The sequence below is a fragment of the Meriones unguiculatus genome, chromosome 8 (genome assembly GCF_030254825.1).
Source record: "Meriones unguiculatus strain TT.TT164.6M chromosome 8, Bangor_MerUng_6.1, whole genome shotgun sequence".
NCBI lineage: Eukaryota > Metazoa > Chordata > Mammalia > Rodentia > Muridae > Meriones > Meriones unguiculatus.
The window spans coordinates 7,804,381-7,826,348 of NC_083356.1; the positions used below are offsets into that span (position 1 = coordinate 7,804,381).

At 42.4% G+C, this 21,968-nt stretch overlaps 1 protein-coding gene across 4 annotated transcripts in view; it reads right to left on the bottom strand.

Moving 5' to 3' along the window:
• The window catches only part of Tmem117 (transmembrane protein 117), a 429,918-nt gene that overhangs the window by 15,862 nt on the left and 392,088 nt on the right, over window positions 1-21,968 (bottom strand). For 3 of the 4 annotated variants that reach the window (XM_060388753.1, XM_060388754.1, XM_060388755.1), the window contains one exon: window positions 1,823-1,952. The exons of the other annotated variant lie outside the window; for it this stretch is intronic. In XM_060388753.1, the coding sequence (XP_060244736.1) occupies window positions 1,823-1,952 (130 nt within the window). The remainder of the gene's footprint in view (window positions 1-1,822; window positions 1,953-21,968) is intronic. 4 annotated transcript variants of the gene reach the window in all.

Below are 21,968 nucleotides of genomic sequence, written 5' to 3' on the forward strand. Positions count from 1 at the left end.
AGGAAGTGAGTGAGACATCCAACAGGCAGAAGGGATTCCGGGATAGAGCCAGGCATGCAGGATTCAGCTGGCAAGGTGTAATGAGGATGCATGCACAGCACCTAAGCTCAGGTGACCAGGCACGTGGCAGAATGTAGATTACTATAATGGGTTACTTTAAGTTATGAGGTAGTTAGAGAAGAGCCTAGCTATTCGGCCTAGGTATTTGTAAAATAAGAATTGAATCTCATGAGTTTTTACTCTGGGAGCTAAGGGATGGGAGGGAAAACTTCCCACAACAAACCCTGAATCTTCCCCTTCTATAATTGACACTGTACTTAACAAAAGCCATGCAAAATAGTCTTAATCTGAGTACTTTTCACAGTTCATTTTTTAAAAACTGATTTGTTCTCCAATTATTTTCTATCTTCATTGTTCCCACAACCCAGTGTTTTATGCTTAAGTAGTATACCTTTAATGTGTTCTGATGTAAGACCATCTTTATGCAGGGTTTGCCTGAGACAAGAGCTGGTAGCAAGAACAGATGGTCCAGGCAAAGCCACCCAGAGGAGTATGGTGATGCTACGTGTGTGATGGCTCTTTTAGAAGTCCAAGTGGATAGCATGCTGCAAAGATTAAGTGGGGACTCTGAAACCATACTATGTGACCTGAACTCAAATGGATTGATTTACCGAGTGAATTTAATAAACGGGCCTTGGTCGCTTTGAATAGGAAAAGAGAGCTGAAGCACTGTCTCTATTCATGAGCTCATTCGCAAACTCAGGAAGGCTGCCTCATACTCAGAGCCAAAGCACAGCTTCCTGACTGGGAAGCAGAGGTTTCTCTGTACTCAGATGTTAATGTTTTCTGCACTTTGGCTATTTTTATCCATCAGCACAGACAGTAGTGTAAGCACAGATTTCTTCTGCAGTTTTCATTATAGCAGGTGTGGGATCCTAGGCCCATTGTCCTTAAAGCACGCACATTCATGCCTTGCATCTGAACACTTTGGTGAATGTGACCCTTCAGCCATGATCATTCAACTGTCTGCTTTTTGTTAAAAAGAAAAGAAGGTAGAAAACGTATTGCCAGGATATCATTTTGGGATGAGAATGACTGAGATGTCATTCGTCTCAGAAGCATGAAGAATCAGAGAGTGAAATAATCTGGAGAGTCACAAAAGAATCTCTTGAGACAAACTTGTGCTACTCCATAGAAGTAGGTTCCGTGAAATCAAAGAGTCGGTAGCCTAATGCTTTAAAGGCATATGGACTGACTGAAGATTCAAGACCACATTGTCTTCACCTTAGCAGCAAGAGCAGGAACACAGAGTATATTGATGTTGAAAATTCATTCGGGGAACCGTGAAAACGCCACCCCAGTGTTTAAGATCAATGCTTGCTGGTCCATGAAGCATGGCAGGAATTAATCTCTAAGAGAGCTTGTCCCTGCCCTTTTTGTTGTCACATGCCAGAATGCCAGAGGAGACCCTGCAGTCGCTACCCAACTGGAGGCTGTGTTGCCACACGCTCCTTGTCTCTAAGGACAGTCTTCTGCTAGTTACTGCGAGTGGAGTGTGACTGTGATAAGCTGTTCAAGGCAGGTAAGAAGCAGGTGAACCATCTTTATCACTGTCCCCATTTCATTCACTCCCAAGTGCTTGTTGGGTGTTAACGTCTCACGTGTCCGAACCACCATCAGCCTGCAGCCCAGATGGATGGCAGCCCACCTAGCTCCACTTGCGTTGTTAGATGATTAAGAACTAATTAAATGTATGCCCTCATCAGCGGTTCACTTTCCACAGAAAACACGCAGTGGTGTTTTCCAAAGCCACACAGCGTACCTGTTATGTGGATGCGGTATTCCTCCTTGAAGATCTTCTGGAAGAAGGGAATCTTGAACTGCATGTGAGGCGTGTGAAGCCCAGGGAGATTCACATCAACATCTCCCATGAAGTGTGGGAACTCCCAGTCCTGTCAGAAAGCCAACATGTAAGCATATCTGTGATCTGCTTTGTCTTCAGCAGCAAGATACCCCAAAATGACTTTCTCTAAGCACTTGCTTTAAAATCACTTAAATCCAGCTGGCTATTGATGTATCCGTTTCACTTGGCAATAATTATTTTATGTACATTGGGTATTGGAATGCATCCAAAATAAAAATTATGTCATTACTCAAATTCTTATTCTTTTTTCCAATCTGGTGATTAGAAGCTACTATGGAAATGACTTACTCCTTTACTGTTTTTCTCTATTTCATATGGATTTTTACATATTCAGACAAAGGAAATAATTGGTCTAGGTTTAATAAATTTCTGATATTTTATCTTGTTACTTTCAAAAGTATAAGCCCTATAATTTTCATGCCTTACAGGAGAAGACAAAGTAGCCAAGCTCCACTAAAGCGTTTTACTATGCTCCTCTCCAGAGACTGCAGAGTGTTCACATGCCAATGAACTCTAGCCTGCTTGTGTGCTGATCAGATGGATTTGAGCCAAGATGGAGGACCTGATGTGAGAGAGCAGCAGTAAGAACCACCAAGACGACCATTAGTCATTTCCTGTGAAGGAAAAATTACACAGGGCATTGCTCTCTCAGAGGAAAGAGAAACCGGTGCTGTGAGGATTCTGACAGGAGCCCACTTGGCCTCACACTTTAAACCACCAAAATAAAAATTATAATTATCTCACGAAAGAAGAACACACTAAATATAAATGAATATTTGAGATGGATTCATAGACATGAAAAGACACACTTCCACTTTTAATAATTAGATGTTTAAAGGGAGGAACAAAACTATGTTTAGTTACTGCTTTTAACCAACTTGAATATGAAAACATGAAGAGCAAAATACCAATTTGAGATTTCAAACCACTAAGTCAATGTACAAAGCAGCTGATACAGGCATGCTAGGGACAGTGCCTGGTCCCTCAGGCACCGTCATTTCACAAAATAAGCCACGAGGAAGAGGAGAGAGAAGAGTGGCAGTCACAGCACTTGACAGTCTCTAGGTCAGTGGATCATCTCAAGCTGCCAATAGGAAATAAGTATACAAGAAGAAAATTAAATGATACTGCATCAGCCTTTCTACCTATGAGCAAATCAACCTCGTCTTTCTGTGTTTTCCGGACATTATTAGCAAATAAGCACATGATTTAGGAGGTTCAGGAAATCAGTGAATAATGGTAAATGAATTTGAAATATTTCGTATAAAATTATTCCTAGAAAATGCATTAGAGATTCTATCAGTAAACTGTTGCTGAGGTTGAGTTTGAATTTGCTTCCCCCATATAGTGTCTTTGTTCTCTCCATATTACAGAAAAACTACCACAAAGGAAGCTGACCTTGAATGCAAAAATATATCTGAAAAAAATCTATGACTGCAAGTAAAATGAGTGATTGAGTATCTTCACTTGCCCTGGTGAATGACAATATCATTAAAGAAATTATCTTTTAAGTGGGAAATAGTAAAATCTGGAGAGGACAGGAACTCCACAAGGAGAGCAACAGAACCAAAACAATCTGAGCACAGGGATCTTTCCTGAGACCAATATTCCAACCAAGGATCATGCATAGAGATAACCTAAGACCCCTGGACAGATGTAGTCCATGGCAGTTCAGTGTCCAAGAGGGTTCCCTAGTAAAGAGAACAGGGACTGTCTCTGACATGAACTGATTGGCCTGCTCTTTAATCACCTCCCCCTGAGGAGGAAGCAGCATTACCAGGCACAGAGGAAGACAATGCGGCCACTCCTGATGAGACCTAACTGACTAGGATCAGAAGGAAGGAAAAGAAGACCTCCCCTATCAGTGGACTTGCATGCATGCAGAGGGTGGAAGAAGGGAGGGATTGGGACTGGAGGAGGAAGGGAAACACAGGGGGCATACAAAGTGAATAAAGTGTAATTAATAAAGAATTAAACAAAAGAAATTATCTTTTTATTTCTTGGTTGCAGACAGAGATACTTCCTGGTAGTAACTGGGCTGCTGTATTTGACCAAGCTTCTTAGTTGGAAGGCATTTTCTGACTTCTCCCATTTAGACTTTGTTCCATGAAACTAAAGTTTTCTGCTGGTGTGAAATTGCTTTTAGTTTAAAAGCAATCTCTGGAGATTTCTTTTGGACTGTGGTCAAAAACCTCATTCACTAAAAAATAGTTTCTCAATTACTTCCTACCTCTTCCTGGAGATAGAAAGATGAGTTAAGGAAGCGGGCAGTGGAGGAAGGAATAAGAGAGAGGAGGCGGAGATGGAGGTGGGCACTGTGGTGTTTATCTGAACAATGGCTTTCCCTTTTGTTTGAATAAGATAGCAAAGACACATGTTGATGACATGTTGATGTGTGAGGATGGGGGGTGTAGGAGAAGTAGCTATAAGATAGTTTTGAAAAGAGATTAAGAAAAGAGAATGATCTCTCATCCATCTCCCAATTCACCTTTACTTCATTTGTCATAAAAAAAATCTTGTTTTCCTCTTTCATAACTTAATCTGATTTCTTTCATGCATTTTCTTTCTCTACTGTTTTAATTTTTCTGTTTCAATTCCTACTTTCCATGCATCGTCAGATTCATCATTTTTGGTCAGTATATATCTGGTTACCTTGGTTTTCAGTGCAGTGGTAATAATAGTAATTGCTCTACAGTTTTGAGCTTATTTTAGTGAAAAATGGTTATCTGGATTTTGTGGAATCACCGGTATTCAAAACAGAGAGGAAAAAGAGAGAGGGGAAGGCACTTTTTGTCTGAGTGGTTTTCAGTTGCTTTATCTACAAATTGGTGTTGAACCTATCACCCTACCTATCAACCTCATGTCCTTCTCAGAAACATGAGATGATGTGTAAGCAGCAACCTGACCAGTGACAGAGACAGAGGAAGAAACACAAGCATGGTAAATAAACAGGGTTAGTTTTCTAGTATAATTCAGTTAGGTTATTCCTGACAGACAAACTGATGGTTCAGTTTCACAGTAGCTATGAGAAAGAAAGGAAAAGAAAGAAAGAAAGAAAGAAAGAAAGAAAGAAAAGAAAGAGAGAGAGAGAAAGAAAGAAAGAAAGAAAGAAAGAAAGAGGGAGGGAGGGAAAGAAGGAAGGAAGGAAGGAAGGAAGAAAGAAAGAAAGAAAGAAAGAAAGAAAGAAAGAAAGAAAGAAAGAAAGAAAGAAAGAAAGAAAGAAAGAAAGAGGGAGGGAGGGAGGGAAAGAAGGAAGGAAAGAAAGAAAGAAAGAAAGAAAGAAAGAAAGAAAGAAAGAGGGAGGGAAGGAAAGAAAGAAAGAACGGAGGGAGGGAGAGAAGGAAGGAAGGAAGGAAAGAAAGAAAGAAAGAAAGAAAGAAAGAAAGAAAGAGAGAGAGAGAGAGGGAGGGAGGGAGGGAGGGAGGGAGGGAGGGAGGGAGGGAAGGAAGGAAGGAAGGAAGGAAGGAAGGAAGGAAGGAAGGAAGGAAGGAAGGAAGGAAGGAAGGAAGGAAGCCCTCTTTCTGTGTGTCACCATCCATTGTACAGAGTCACCCTGATGTCTCTGACCAAGGCTTAGGTCAGAGCAGAGGTCTAGAGGCTACTCAGAGAGGAGGAAATGAGAGGTGCCTGTCCCAGAGCTGTGGGTTCAACAGGAAGATGGGAAAACAGGTGCTTGCTTTGCTGAGTTCTCTTACAGTAGAATTCTCCCTATGGTGACTTCCACAAATAACTGTGTGCATGTGTGTGTGTGTGTGTGTGTGTGTTTGTGTGCGCGCGCGCACGCGCATATGAGAACATTTAGCTAAGAGATGTTTGAGTCACTAGTTCCAAGTGACACAGGAGCTATACAGGATAGCTTAGGCTCTCTAGCTCCAAAGAGTGCATGCTTTCTGCTCATTTTGGCTGTCTCTAACCACAGAAAAGTAGCATGGCAATTCCGGTTTTATTTAAGTGCCCCCCCTTTTTTGTGACCAGCTTCCTATGCTTCACCTCAGAGTTACCTATGATCACCTGCTTATCCCCCACTAGGAGCTAGTACACGGGGCCTGGCCCTACCTCGATTCTTTGAGTGGGTGTTATTAGAACCACCTCACCCTAATGTGAAGAGGACCAACTCTAACTCTTTCTCCATAAACAACTGCCCTGGGGATTGTTGCCTTCTAACAAGAATCCAGTGAGTGGGACAAGGAACAGATGATTGATTTGTAGCAAACCCTGAGGCTGTCACAGCACTGTCTCCATGAACGACACACCCAGCTTTAGGTACACATAGTATAGGGGTATTACGCGTCATGCTTGCTTGGTTTCTGTATGACTGTCAATGACCTATTTTGAACTGAGGATATTAAGTATGAGGAGAATGGCCAGGGAAAATGTGTGCAGCAAGCAAGCCCAGGGTAGTAGACAAGCTCATCATTCTGTCTTGGCCTATTAGATGATGCTCATTTATTTTGTTCTCTGAGAATTGTTATCAGTGTTTTGGAACTTGGGGCTTCGATACTGCTCTCTGCTATTAAAGTTAGCAACAACCTGCAGAGCTCTGCCAGTGATGAGAGTGAGTCAGGCACAGCATGTGAAGCTGTTTCGGTGCTCAGCAGCTCATAATGACATCCGGAGAGTGGACCCATCTCCAGCTCCGCATCTGTTCACAGACGAGGTATGGCTAATTTTCATTCCAATGAAAATTAGAGCAGATTTCCCAGGTAATAAAAGAGCAGTGCCATGACAACTATCAACCTTTCTCGATTACTACGGTCTGCTTCTGACTCTAGCACTGCAAGCCAGGCCCTGATCCCTGCCATTCCCAGACCACCCCCAGGCAGGATTTCAGGGCGCTAATATGCATCCGCACAGCATGGTCTTGAGACGTTCTGGAGTCATCATTTCTCAGTGCTTTCTTGCTGAACCTGGGGGTCACGGAAAACATCTGGGAATCAGTTATTATGGTATCCCGAGAAACTAAAGCCAGAGTAAAAACAAAGGCAAGTTCTATTTTCTGAGTTAATGATTGATCAATTGGTTTGAGGTAATTAATGGAATGAAAAGGTTTTGCTAAAAGAAGTTAATAACCTTTTAAAATTAGAAACCAAAAAGTTTTTACTTATTGTTTGACAATTTTATCCATATATTCTGACTTTTGCTCATTATCCCCCTTACCCTCTCCTCTCATGGAAGTCCTTCTTTCCAGTAAGTATGTCTACTTTGAGAGCTGCTTTTGTAACCCACTGAGTTTAATTATGGTTGTTAGAGTAAGCACAAATGGGGAGGGCTTCATCAGAGCATGGAAAACTTATCAGTGACTATATCACTAAATAAAATAGCACCCCTCCTTTCTCCCCAGCAAACGTTACCTGCACGTAGAACCTCAGGAAGAAATGAAGATTCACATAATCCTTCCCCATGTATGACAGAATGCTGACAGTCCCAATCTTGTGTGGGTCTTGGGCAGTAATCATAGTGCCGTGAGTTCGTGAGTGCAGGAGGCATGTCATGTCTGAATTGACAATAGATTCTAAAACGTCACTATAAAATGTCAACACATTCTTGATTTAATAGTTTATTTATCATCTTCTTATAGCATTATATCATCAAGCTTCAGATGATTTCAAAGTCAACTTTACGGACATATTTCTTTTCTAGCTAATCTTTATCCATATGTATTTCAGAACTGAATTAAAAATGTGAATAGCAGAACACCATTCCACCAAAAAAAAAATTTTTTTTTTCTCCAGCTTGCAAAGTGTCCTTAGCTTTTCTGTGCTTACCCGTGTCCTAGCAACAGGATTCCTGATGACAGTGAGCAGTGGTGGCCTGAAGAATTGGTCTTGTGCTTTGGGTGATATTTCTGTTTCTTATTAAGAAGCCAGAGAGCCTGATTTTTTTTCCCCCAGAAGTCCTCTGCTTCTGATTGACAAAGTTGCCATAGCAGCACTCGGCAGAATTAGTTCCCGGAAGCCTTGTTATACAGTAGCCTCTGCTTATTTATTTGCCATGCCCGTTGTCCCAACTGAAATGTAAGCTACAGGGAGCTTAGATGGCTCTTCCCTGTTTTGATAAGTGCTGTACTCCCGACACATGGACTCAGCTCAGCAGAGGGTGGGAACTCAAGTATCGGTTAAAGTGATGAAGGATGAGGTCTGAAAGCTAAAAACGGCACAGCGATGATCCCCTCTGTGCTTCCTGGCGTGGAAGCAGGGGATGGATTCAGGCTGGAGAACAGCACAGTGACCATTACGCGTCACGCCAACATTAGTTACTAAGGAAAAGCTGGTTGCTTCGTTTTGTCTTTATCATCCAGGTGTGAAGAGACCATGAAAATAGTAACACGAAGCTTAAGCCGTTTGCAAGATCACAAAGAACAGAAGAAAGTAGATAACTGAAGGGAGCAGATATGGTGGCCTTCTTGGCTGTTACCTGACCATCTGAATTCAGCTAAAATCCAAGCAGGTGGACACAACTGTGAAGGATTTTTCTTGACTGAAACATTCGAGGAGGAGAGATGACCCACACTAAACCTGGACCATGTGAGGTGGGAAGACCCACCTTGAATCTGGGCCACACTATCTGGTGGCATCCCAGATTGCAGACATAAAAGGACATGAAAGAAGGAAGCTTTTGCTTTTTTGCCTGCTTGCCCTCACTCTCACTGGCATGTTTGCTCATCCTTCTGAGATAGCATTCCTTCATTAGGATTAGAGGCTGCTTCATCAGGATTCCAGTGTAGACTGATGGCTGGCTGGGACATCCAGCATCATGGACTAAACAACTATTGGATTCTTGAACTGTTGGGAGACAGCCATTGGTGAGCAAGTCTGACCACTGCCTGAAAGCCACTCCAATAAATCCCCCCCCACACACACACCTATATTCATTTTATTGTTTTGGGCTTTTTTTTCCCTCTAGAGAACCCTGATTACAATAATGGAAGCCAAGTGTAAATACGGAAGATGTTTGAAGAGTTGATCAAGGATATGTTTGGGGTGATCTTGTCTCTCTGTGAAAGAGAGAAGCTATGAAATTTGTGAAACCAAGTAGAGCATGAGAAACTGAAATACAGAAGCCATCTATCTCTCCTTAGAATGGTGGGAGGGATTCCAGAGGAATTCTCTCCCACTCCCACCCCCACACACACACCGCGAGGTCACACAGGTGGTTTGAGGATAACTAGAACAGGAGAGGCGCTTTTGCAGTAACTTCAAGGGATGCTCAGGAGAGGGGTGCTGAAGGCTGAACCCATCTGTCCCTTGACCTCCACCCCTGCCTCCTGTCACATCCGTGTTTTCTTCATACTCACTGCTTTACTTCCTTAAGGGAAACACTTTATAACCTTATGAGTTGTTTAAACTATTTAATAGAAAGGTGAGGGAATGGAAAGTAATGAAAACATGATTTATTGGTTTTCTGGTTGAAGGAGGCTTTTGCCAACTCATAGAAGATCTGGCGGACCTCAATGATCTGTGAAACAAATCCAGGCCAATGTCCACACTTTTTTTCCTCTTTTAAACAATTGGAATTTCTTTTCCTAAGGCCGATTCATTTCATTTTATGCATATGGGTGTCTGTCTGAAAGGAGGGATGCACACCACATGTGTGTCTAGGACCTGTGGGGACTGGAAGAAGGCAGAGAATCTTGTGGAACTGGAATTATAGTCGTGAGCTGCCTTGTGGGTGCTGGGAACCAAACTGTAGCCCTCTGCAAGTGCATCTGGCACTCTCTACTGTGGAGCGCCGCTCCAGTGCTGACTGGGGCATTTTCAGGTTTCTGAATTTCCAGATACCCAAGAACAGAAAGATGGTTGTCTTCTAAATGATCTAGTTAATGATAAGGGTTTGGTTTCTAACTGGTTTTTCTTCATCATTTTTTTTTTTTACTTACTCTCAGAAGTCTACATACTTTCTCCCAGCTAAATTCCAAAGAGAACATACTTTAGTGAGTTGTATTAGTTTATTGCCTCCAAAAAAAAAAACCAAAAGCAAAAAAAAAAAACAACCCAATCTAGCCCAGAGCAGGTCTCAAAAGTTAGCTACACTATTACTTTTAAGAGAACTTGCCTCAAGGCTCTAGTGAGAAAGCAGTAGATTTTTAAAAACAAAATTCAGTACATGTAGACCCCCAAAGCATCATTCCTTTGCACTCCAAAGTGGAAACAAACAGATGCCCTGCCTGGCCAGACTGATGTGAGGAAGGAAAAATAAAGGCCGGTCTTAAAAGTGTTTACACTAATGGAAATGCATCACGTGGCCTCTAGGAATAATGGGAAATCAATAACCCTGACTGGGGCAACACAGTTCACCAGCACCAGGGAGAGAGTGCTTAACATCTGATAGACTCCTGGGAGACAAGAGGGAGCAAATGGCTGGCTGTGAGGACTTGCTGGCGATGAAAGGCAGTGCAGTGTCCAAAGAAACATGGCCATCGGTCATTTCAGCTTTAGCTGCCAGGACCTGTCAGTCCAGATCTACTCAGCACTTGCATTTTTTTTGTTGTTGTTTGTTTCTGTTTTGTTTTTAGAGTTGCTTATTTTCATTTTCTGTGTGTGTTACTGTTTTGCCTTCATGCGTGTCTGTGTATCATGTGCATTCCCGGTGCCCATAGAGACTAGAAGAGAATGCTGGAATGGAATTAGAGATGGTCATGAGCTGCCTTGTGTGTGCTAGGAATTGAACCCGGGCCCTCTGGAAGAACAGCCAGTGCTCTTGACTGCTGAGCCAGGTCTCCAGCCCATACTTAGCATGTCTTAAGAAGAAGAATGAATACTAACCAAGTGTTTGCATGCGTTATACTCAAAAGGAATTCCCCTACCATGGAAAGGGTGAAATTTAGTGGAAGGAATTTATTAAAGTATTTGTATCGATTTCCAGACGCTGGCTGTAGGACACAGCACCACCCCCTGATCATTCTGTGCTTTAATGTATTTTAATATATATTTAATATATGTACAAACGTCACTGCTGCAGCAGGCTGTACTCATGCTGCCAGTGGTGGCCACGTCCATTTGTCTGAGTGACCGAGTTCTTCTGTAAGTTATATGGGAGAATTAATTTCTTACTGTCGGAGAGTGGAAACTGTTGTCCTTGGTAAATTTTAAGTATAATATTGTGGTCATTTTTCTTCACGGAAAAGTACTGATAGTAGAGATCAGTGGAAAGTAAGAGTCAATGTAAAAGCACGTGTATCAATGGGAAAGAGTATAAAATAGTTCAAAATGTAAAATGGCTAGTAACATTCAAACATTTTTACAGTGGTTTCAGTTCTGCAACTATGATTTTTCCAGGATTGCCTATATTGTCGATGAGATGTACGGAAGTCTATCATTGAGTGGAGATGTGGTATTAAGTATTGATAAGCATTCTGAGTTAAGACAGGGAAAGGGGACCAAATGACTTGGCCACATAGCTATTTTAGTTGAAAGTAAACTTCTCTGAAGGTGATCTTCATGTCGGATGCTGACCCCCATCAAAGACAAAGCCCCCAAAACCCCAGAAAGAGGATCGTATCAGCTGGGTATGGTGGGGCACACCTTTAATCCCAACACTCAGCAGGCAGAGTCAGGGAGATCTCTGTGTGTTCAAGGCCAACCTGGCTTATATAGTGAGTGCCAGGCCAGCCAAAACTACATAGTGGGACCCTATCTATTTGTCTGTCTGTCTGTCTGTCTGCATGCCTGCCTACCTCTCTATCTCTACCTTCCTATCTTTCTCTCTCTACCTACCTACCTACCTACCTATCTATAAATCATATCAACCAGGAGAAGTGAGCGCAAAGGCACCTGGGAGGTGTGAGACAGCTGTGTTCTAGAAAGTGACAGGTCAGAGTGGGCATATGGTTGGTATTACAGCCCAATGAGGAGAGTGCTGCAGTGGCTGAAGTATGGAGTGATGGTTTAAGCTGATCAGGCAGGTAGTCAGATCAAGATGCCATGAAGGTGGTACCAACCAGTTTTCTCAGTAACAAGACACCTGAGGAATGTCTTTAGCCTCTGTCCAGGAGTTTAGGGAACTGACTGCCCCTGAGAAGACAGGGAAGTTGGTTACCTACTTGACAGTCATCGGCTATGGTCTGAAAGGCTCCCTTGGCACCCGTGATGACATCTGAATGCCACTGTGACTGTGTGCACACAGGAGGCCTTTTAGGGCAGGTAGTGAGTCATGTCATCCTGTGAACTTGATGGCCCTTCTGTCATGTGATAGGGTAACACAGAGGCTCTCAGCAGAGGCAACTGTCATGTTCTTGAACTTCTAAGCCTTCATAACAGTGAACCCAAATCAAACCAAATCAACCAAACAAACAAACAAAAAACAAACAACCAAAAAACTTCCCATGGTTTATATATCAAAAAGGAACTAAGACAACATCTAAGCTGAAATGTTATGCAGACAGTTGAGAAGCTCGTAGAGGAAGCTGGCTCAAGGGTAGAGATGAGAAGTCACGATACAAAACATGGGTAGAATAAAACTGAGGTGGGGCAGCCAGAAAAAGAGGTGTCCTAGAAGTTAGCAGAAAGTGCTGAGCCTTCTGGCACCTGCCTGTAATCCCAGGTATTTGAAAGAGTGAGGCAGGGGCATTGGAACATCAAGGGCATCCTTGGGTACATAGTGAGTTTAAGAGCAGCTGGCTAATTTAGGGATACCCTTCTCTGAAAATGTTTACTAATGATGAGGGCTTATGCCTGGCATAAGGGGAGCCTGGGTTCCACCCCTCTTATCCCCCAAAGAGTCAGCAATTGTGTCAAAGACTTGAAGAAGAATAGGAGTCCATATTTGCTAATTATACTTCTGCCAAGGGGTTTACTATAGAATATGTAAAATATTCCAAATATTAAGAGCCAAAAAAAAAGAGCCAAGTTTTAAAGAGTAGGTAAATCTTCATAACCTGTGTGGATTCAGTCCATTGGGGAGGTGGAGCCCAGACTTCCCAAATGATAGGCAAGAGCTCTCCTATTGAACTGTAGCCCACACTCTGCTCCTGTAAAGAGAAACTGAGACAGCTTGTCATTAAGTTGCCTAACTATCCTCAAGTTTGCAATATTTCTGCCACAGCCTGCCAGGCACCTGAGATGACAGGCCAGCACATCCAGCATTGCTTCCTTCCAAAAACCCTTCCTCATTCCTCTTCTCTCCTGGTTGCTTTCCTATTCTGGATCCTTTCCTAAGTTCTCAATACTGGGGCCCATTTCTTCTCCATCCCTTGCCGACATCTCTGGCTTAACATTTCTCAAAAGAAGACACATTTTTTTTTTAATTTTTAACTTATTTTATTCTCAGAAGATATCTGGGCAGTTATGACCAAATCCTACCCAACCTGGATGTGGGTAAGTAGGCAGGCCCTTACATTATTCTCCAAAAATTTTGGCTTCAGAAATTTACAGTCTATTGATTGTAAGAATTGCAGGATACACTTTCTGCATTATCAATAGATAAAGCTATCTCTTGTCAGTGGAGGTCTCCAAGACACACAACTTGACAGCAGCATTTGGAGGGGCAGGCGCTCATAAGGCCTGGATCTCCCAGAGGCAGTGTACAGTTGTTGAGCGAGGTAGACACATTTTCTTCAAGGGTGTAGCCACTAGTAAGTTGTCTGTGATCCTGTTAACTAACTCTTCCCCCATCCTCCTGTGGCCCCAGTGAAACTCACTGGTTCAAACACATGAAAGCCCAGAATCACTGCTCTTCAGGGAGGTGCAGGTTGAAACCATAATGTGGTATAATCCCAGCAAGGATGCTTAGTATCAAGAGAGAAAAGACACGCAGCGTGGAGAAGAGGAGGCCTACGCTCCTGTGCCAGATAGCTTTTCTCCTTGTGATATACATTAGAGACACCTGGGAAGAGGGACTCTCAACTGAATTACTTCAGTTAGAATTGCCTGTGGGTATTTTACTGACTGCTAATTGATAGAGGAGGGCTAGCCACTGTTACTGTTGCCATCCATTGGGTTGTAGAAGAAAGGTGCTGAGCAAGCCATGGAGAAAAAAATAAATCAGTAAGCAACATTTCTCTAGGGTCTCAGTTTCACTTCTTGCTTCAACACCCCTCATTGATGGACTATAAGTTGTAAGCTGGATAAAAAAATCCTCTCCCCAAGTTGTTTTGGATCGGAGTTTGATCACAGCAACAGAGAAGCAAAGGAGAACAGAGTCCTTGCACACTGTTGGTGGAAATTAGCAAAGAAACAGATCTCCCAAAACTTAAAGTAAATCCAGAAACACTGCTCAAGGCTGTATAAATAAAGGATACAAAAATCAGTGCATTGAAGAAACATCTGCATTCTCATGTTTACTGCATCACTATTCAGGATGGCCAAGAAACAGAAAAACATCAGCTGGTGAACAGGTCAAGAAAAAGTTGTGCATGTACATAATAGAATATTATTCACTCTGTGGTGGCTAATTGTTCTCTTGACTGCTACCAACCAAAACCTAAGCTGCGGTAACACTGCTGTGAAGGGTATTCTTGTTCAGATTCTTTGAAGGAGGAAGACCCACCCTAACTGCACCCTCTGGTGGCAGTCCACATAAAAGAAGACAGAAGAATGGAACTGCTTTCTGCCTGCTTGCTGTCACTCTTAAAGACAAATTCATCTACCCTGTTGCCGCTGCGCCCCTTCACCATCAGAAACAACTTCTTTCTGTGCACACTGAAGACCATCAGCTCTCCAGAAATCCCCGAAGCCTTCAGCACTGAACTGAAACTGCTGAGACATCAGCCTCGTGGCCTGAACAGCTGTCAGGTTTGTAGCCTTTCCAGCGTCGATGCACCCTCGACAATCTAATGAATTATAGAACACACACACACACACACACACACACACACACACACACTTCATTACATTAGTTCTGAGTACCTTGACTAATAATAGTCTTGGGAAAAAAAGCAATGAAATCTTGACATTTGTGACAACTTGGAAGAAACTGGAGACAGGTGGACTAAGTCTGACATATAAAGCCTAGTAACACACGAACCTTCTCATATCGTATGTAGAATCTTAAAAACAATGAGCTTTTGGAAGTTGACAATGGAATGTTTTCTGAGGCTGAGGAAAGAAGGAAAGAGGGGAGAGCAGGGGAAGATTAATTAGCAGTAGAATTGTTGGATGAAAAGACTTTTTGAGGGCGTGCGTATTCACGTGTGTGTGCACGTGTGTGAGGGCATCCATGCATGAGAAGGAGGCTAGAGGTTGATGTTCTTCCCTATCTTTCCACCTTGACTTTGACGGATTCTCCCTGAACCCGAAGCTCACTAATTTACCTAGACTGGCTGGCCACCATGCCCTAGGGATCCTCCCATCCCCCCCTCCCCTCTTGCTGAGATGACAGGTGAGCAGTGCAGCCTAGGGTGTTTTCAAGTGTGTGTCAGGGATCAAATTCAGGTCTTCCTGCTGGTGGGCAAAGTACTTTATCAATTGTGCCTCCTGCCCAGCCCCGAGCGAGCAGTTCCTGTGTGCTACTGCAGAACACAGCAGACACTAATCATTTGTTGTGATTCTCAAAAACACAAAAGAAAACATTTTGGGGTAGTTATGGATGGTTAAACCAATCACACGGTGTATCCAAGTACCGGAACACGACAGAGAGCTCCTGTTCACGGTACAATTTCATTTTTCTTATCAGTTAAAATAAATTTAATTGAAAACATAGATGGTGAGTTTTGAAGAGGTGAAAATAAAAAGCAGAGTGAATAAATGTACGTCAAGTGTCTGCCGTAGTAAAGCACCAGCCAGGCAGGCATTGCTTGGAGAGGTACTATGATGAGGTTAGTTTTGTATTATTTTATTGCATAAAGTAAAATAGATTTTAGTATGCTAGGGAATTCTGCACCTGAGGTTCCTTTATTATATTTTCAGTAGCTTTTGCAATGACTATTGGAGAAACGGCCTATCACAGTATAACTCTTCTGATTGTCTTAGAGCTGGTATCCAGTTTGTTGGGCAATGTCCACATTTACTGCTCAGTATGTCTGGCATTTCAATAGTTAAGTACTTTGACCATCCTTCCATCTGAAAGCAAAACAGTTCTTTTCTGAGACAATGCAGTACTAGGCTGTGTTCACAATGTCTTGAATGCACTGAGCTCTTAAAAATCAATAGGCTGAGTCCTCGGAGCTCTGCTCCCAATGCAGTTTCCTTCTGTTTTCATCTTCCTTAGTAAATGCTCCATTTCTAGAACAACCCTGAAGCCTCTGCATCTGCCTTTGCCCCTGTAGACTATCCCATGATAAAATAGCACATAACAGGATGGAAAACCTTCTGAGCAATGGCCTTGAACTATCAAGCTTGCTGTGTCTGTCTTCCATGAGCTTTAGGTCAGAAGTGCTCATCCTCTGAGCTCTAGAGAAAAATTATCCACACACCCCCCACCCAAGTAAGAGAACAAAAACTAGGAAAATGAAATATATTGGCGCAGGCTATAGAATGGAAAGAATAAAATATGTTTTGTTGTTTCAGAATTACACCCTCAGTGAATTGAAAGATTTTATGAAAGCATTGCTAGTCCAGAGGTCAATGCCAAAGACACATCTAACGTACAGGGCTTTGCTTGCTGCATACTCATTGGAGAAAAATTCCATCGTCCTGAGAGTCCACCTAGAAAACAAGGTGGGGCAAGGGACCTTAAGAACATGTTAGCAATTGTATTTTCTTTCTCCAGCACCATCCATTCAGAGAAGCCTGACATTGCAGCCATGGGTTTTATTGGATTTCATGTTGCCCCAAGAGCAAAAGAGTGAAATCTGTACTTTTCTAAGCTATCCCGAGTGTTCTCCTCAAGCTCCCCACACAGGCGCCTTACACTGCTGTAGAACCAATTTAACAGTTATTAAATGTTCACTAGATGTAAGCTACGTATTCTCAAAGGGTGGGATAGGGGGGAAGCAAACAAGCTCTTCCTTTTACAGTTATAGACAGCAATGGTCACAGGAATAACAGACCCTTCCCACACAGCCCCCTAGACTGTTGTAGGGATAAGGGATCAAGATGACAGTCGGTCAGTAGCCCCTTAGTGGTGGTCTACACTCACATTCTTCTGATTTAAGAGATTGGCTCTACTATTCTGTTCCTTCAAAATAAGCAAATGCTTGCTATGACCTTGCTGTGTGCTAGGCATGTGGACTACTTAAAATATGAATAACGCACTCTAAGGATAGGCCTACAGTGGGTAGGGTTCTTCTCATTCCATAAGGAAGCAAGGGGAATCTGAGAGCCCTCAAGTCACTTGCCTGAAGCTGCCCCCGGTGTAACCAAATGATCTGCCCCCTGGAGGTCTAAAAACCATGAAGCTTTCTTTCTTCACCTCATCAGTCAAGTACATATAATTTAATGTGAGCTGCAGGACACCAGTATCATTACCAATGTAAGTTAGTGTTCACCAGAAACGTGTGATGGCATTTGGCTTCTAGATGGACAATTCAGTGTTTAGACAGAAACGTCTTGACAAACTGTCACATGAGGTAGGGACCCCGTGGAACTCGCATTGCAAGGGGAGGGCACGGCAGCAGCTCTGTGTCTTTGACACATCTCCTTCAAGTCCTTCAAGTCCTTGACGGAGCCTGCAGAACATTTAGGCTGAGGTATGTAATTTGTTCCACCTGCCTTGGGGCTATCTAACATTTTTTTTACAACCAGAGCCACAGATTTGAGTTGAAAGTTGCAATGTTTCTAGAATGAGCACTAATTCCTTAACGCGCTTTAGTTTGGTTTTCTGACCTGAGCAGACTTTTGTCACAATTTGGCTCTCTGACAGCCAATGTTTATGCTACTTAATGAGAAATCAGGATGGATTGGGAGGGTAACGTAGGGACTACCTAGTGATAAAAATAAAATTCTGCAGTTTGCTAAGAAGGCACAACTTTTATGTTTCCTTGAAACTTACTTAGTGGCAAGATGATTTGTGCTCCTACCGTTGTGGCTGCACGTATCATTAAGTGGTAAAACATTTGTCATTACATCTATAAGACTAGAGGCAGAGCAAAATAGCCAGAATAATTATGTCTGTCTTGTGGATATGTATACACACACACACATACACACACACACACACACACACACACACACACACGCGCGCGCATTACATAATCATCCAACAAACAATTTAATCTTGTCTTTTGTGTTCTGAATGTCAACAGTGATTTTTTTTTTAAAGCTACTTTATGCATTGTTCATTTTTCTCCATACTGTGAATTCCTGGCAAAAATGGTTCATTTTAGATCATAGTTTAAGGGAATACAATCCATTATGTTGGGGGGTGGTGGTGGATGATAGCTGGATAGCTTGATCTTAGGTGACATGCCTGCCTTGTATCATGACAAATCAGGATTCAGAGAGCTGGTGCCACAACCAGAGTTGAAAGTAACACATATAGCCCATTTTTCAGTAACTGACTTCCTCTAGCTAGACCCTATTTTTGGCACCAAAATCTGTATTAGGCAGGGTCCTCTGGATAAGCAGGACCAATAGAATGTATGTGTGTACCTATTATAAAAAGAGGGAGTTATTGGCTAGGCTATTACAATAGGGGCTGGGTAACATGCATGCTAGGACCCCTGCGTGCTAGGAAACAGAAAGGGGTTTACAATCCCCTCTGGCACTGAAATCCTGGATGCTGCCTAGAACCAGGTACTGATTCCGTATTCAAAGGCCAAGCAAGCAATAGTCTGATATCACATATGGCAATAGAGAAAGATCTGTTGCCCAGGAGAGTGGCTGACAGGCTCATTCGCTGCCTTCCTCTGACTTCCTTATTTCCTTTTCTTCTTCTGAAACATCTTCAACCTCTTGTTTCACCTCTATTTTTTTCAACTTTTAAGAAAAATTTTAAGAAAATTCTGGAAATAGTTTTTGGGAAGAGTATGGCTCTGTTCTGGGCTTTTTTGAAGGAAGGAGGCAATCTTCCATAAGTACACAAAGTCTTAATAACAGTCCTAAAAGGAGAGTTACTAGAGTTAAACCCATCAGAGCCCTAAACTGGTACCCCATATTTTTCATTAGAATAGTGACTCTACTGTACAGATAGGCTCAAGTGTACAGCCGTACATCACTGTGACAAAGGCGTCCAGGAAACTACTCCACATCACTTCCAAGGTTTATGAGGCCTTCTCAGTCCTTGGGTCCTGACGGTATCTAACTTTACCATTTTACAGTGACAATAGTAGGAAGAGGAGCTCTGATTGACCGCCCACTCAGTCTCATCTGTTCTGTCACACAATATTGTTAATGGCAATATTTACCTCATGATCTTTTCTCCAACCATCAAAACTGTCAACATTCCACTTAAATATTTTGATGGCTGATATACCATCCACCATCAGATCTCTTTCCAGTAATTCTTTCCGGTTCCCATTCATGATGATAGGAACATCACTCGCCACATGTGGGTCTAGAGAGCATCACAGAGAAGGAACACTGTAATTGCCTAGGACACCATGAGATACCCAGAGATACCATGTTGGCCATTCATCCATTGCCAAGCATATACACCAGCCCGCCCTCCCCACTGAAGTGCCCACTTAGACCTATAAACAAGTCCCAAAGGCCAACGAGTCACATGGTCAGGTGTAGCAGTGTCTCCACATATGGTACCAGTTTTCTGTATTAGTTACTTTTATCATCACTGTAACAGAACACCTGACAGGAACAACTTAAAGGGGAAGGATTAGGTCTGGCTCGCGGTTTATGGGGATACAGTCTCTCACAGCAGGGACGGAAGGATGGCAGAAACATGTTGTATGGCTCGCTCACATCTTTGAAGATCAGTAAGCAGAGGGCTGAAGCAGAGCTAGAGCCCATAAGGCCCATCCCCAGAAATCTACCTCCTCCAGCTAGAACTACCTTAATTTTATATAACACCCCAAAACAGCACTGACCATTAATGACAAAAAGTTAAGCCACAGGAGCCCGTTGAAGACATGTTTCATCTGAGGTTTGGTGATGAAGAGATTCTCACTTCAAATATTGGCTCTATGGTTAGGAGATTCCATAGTGCACACACAGTGACTAATTGTTTTAGCCTGTGCCCTTTCTCACATTTGCCCTTTGCCCAAATATAGTAAATCACACATAAAATGTCACTCTTTGGGTAAAGGTTCATACCTATGTGTAACATAAAGATTTTTAAGGAAGTGTATTATATCTATAAGAATTACAAGCAACATCCTAAGGCGTATGTGGAACCAACCTAACAGCGGGCTTTGGGAAGGTGGCAAGAATTATCAGAATATAATTTGATGCTACCTGTAGCTACTATCACACAACATTTTTCCTTATAAAATGTAGTTCTAAAAAAATGACTTTTAATGCACAAAAAAATCTATATGGAAACAATAAGTAAACACAAACAACACTTTGCCTCCACATACTGGAGTGTTCTTGGTTAGCCATAGGTGAGTGTGCAATGTTCACAGCTGCCTGTTGCCATGGGCTTTATGATTATATGTCATGTTGCTTACATAAATCAATTAGTAAGCTATGTTCCCCCACAAACCAAGGTGCAGCTGACTGGTTACCCTCTTTCCAAAAGAGAAGCTGTCAAACTGGCATTATTATAAAGCCATTTAAATGATAGATTACCCAGAAATTACTTCCCTGAAAACGGTTCCAAAGAGTTTTGTGAAATCATGATTTGCTGACCTTAGTTCTTAAGGACACCTTAGGTGTTAATATTGCTTTTGCTTTAAATGATATCTCTGCTCTAATTACAGACACAAATCTGATCCCTCAGCTAATCAAGCATTGTCTGTCTTTCAATTAGCCTTGGCTAAAAATGGGGATTCTTCATATTCCCCTCTTGCCAACTGCAGTGGTTTGAATAAGAATGACCCTCATAGGCACACACAGTTGAAGGCTTAGTTACCAGGAGTAGAACTCTTTGATAGCCCTGGAAAGAGTAGGAGGTGTGTGGCCTTGTTGGACAAAATATGTCATTGGGGGTGATTTTTGAGGGCCCATGCTAGGCCCTGTCTTTGTCTCTGTCTGTCTCTCTGTCTCCATCTCTATGTCTGTCTCCATCTCTATGTCTGTCTCCATCTCTATGTCTGTCTCTGTCTGTCTCTGTCTCTGTCTCTGTCTCTGTCTCTGTCTCTCTCTCTCTCTCTCTCTCTCTGCCTAAAGACTAGGATCAGGATGTAGCTCTCAGCTACTGCTCCAGCACCTGCCACGCTCCCCACCATGATGATAATGGACTAAGCCTCTAAAACTGTAAGCAAGCTCCCAATTAAATGTTTCCTTTATAAGAGTTTCCTTGGTCAGAGTGTCCCTTCACAGCCATAGAACAGTGAGGAAGACAAGTATAATGCACAGGCAGAATGATTCGTTGTTTCAGTGTATGTACCTACAAGATACACTAATTAGCCAAGGATCAGCAAAAGACTTCTCCAGCTGTATTCCCAAACCCCCAATTGCTACAATGTAAAAAAATTAAAAAGCTACTGTCATAATTAATAATGTTTCTATTTTTCTTTTATCAATAAGGTCTGATTTAGCATGTTCTCACTGACAATTAGATAATGTGATTAATAGGTTACTAATGCTATGCTCCAAAATAAAAAGAAGCCCTCGAAGGCTATTGAAATGAAAGGAAATGCATTTCCATTTTCTAATATTAGTAAGTGCTCTGCTCAACACGCTTCCAGCTGGGGAGTATAATTGATTCACTGCCATAAGCAGCCATCACTCAGTGAGCTCTTACAGGATGGTTCTTTATGTACATTTCCTTGTGCTAATTAAGCAATTCAAAGGGGCAATTTTATTTTTCCCATTGGCAATTGTGGACAGTGAGGTGCATAGGAGGCTCCTGATTTATCAGCTGTGCTATAACTACACAGCAGACGGGCCAGTCTAGGCCTGGCAGAAACCAGGTACTCTTAGGTTCAAGGAATGTGAAAGCGTTGAGATCATGCTATGCCCAGTTCCTAAGTTATGACATATAGCATACAGCAGTGTTGTTTCAGGCATGTCTTGCCCTAAGAAACTCCATATTCCAGGTAGCTCTGACTTGACTTTGAGGCTAGAAGATGGCTACTTTGCTGAGTGGATACCATTAGTATGGTAATGCCACC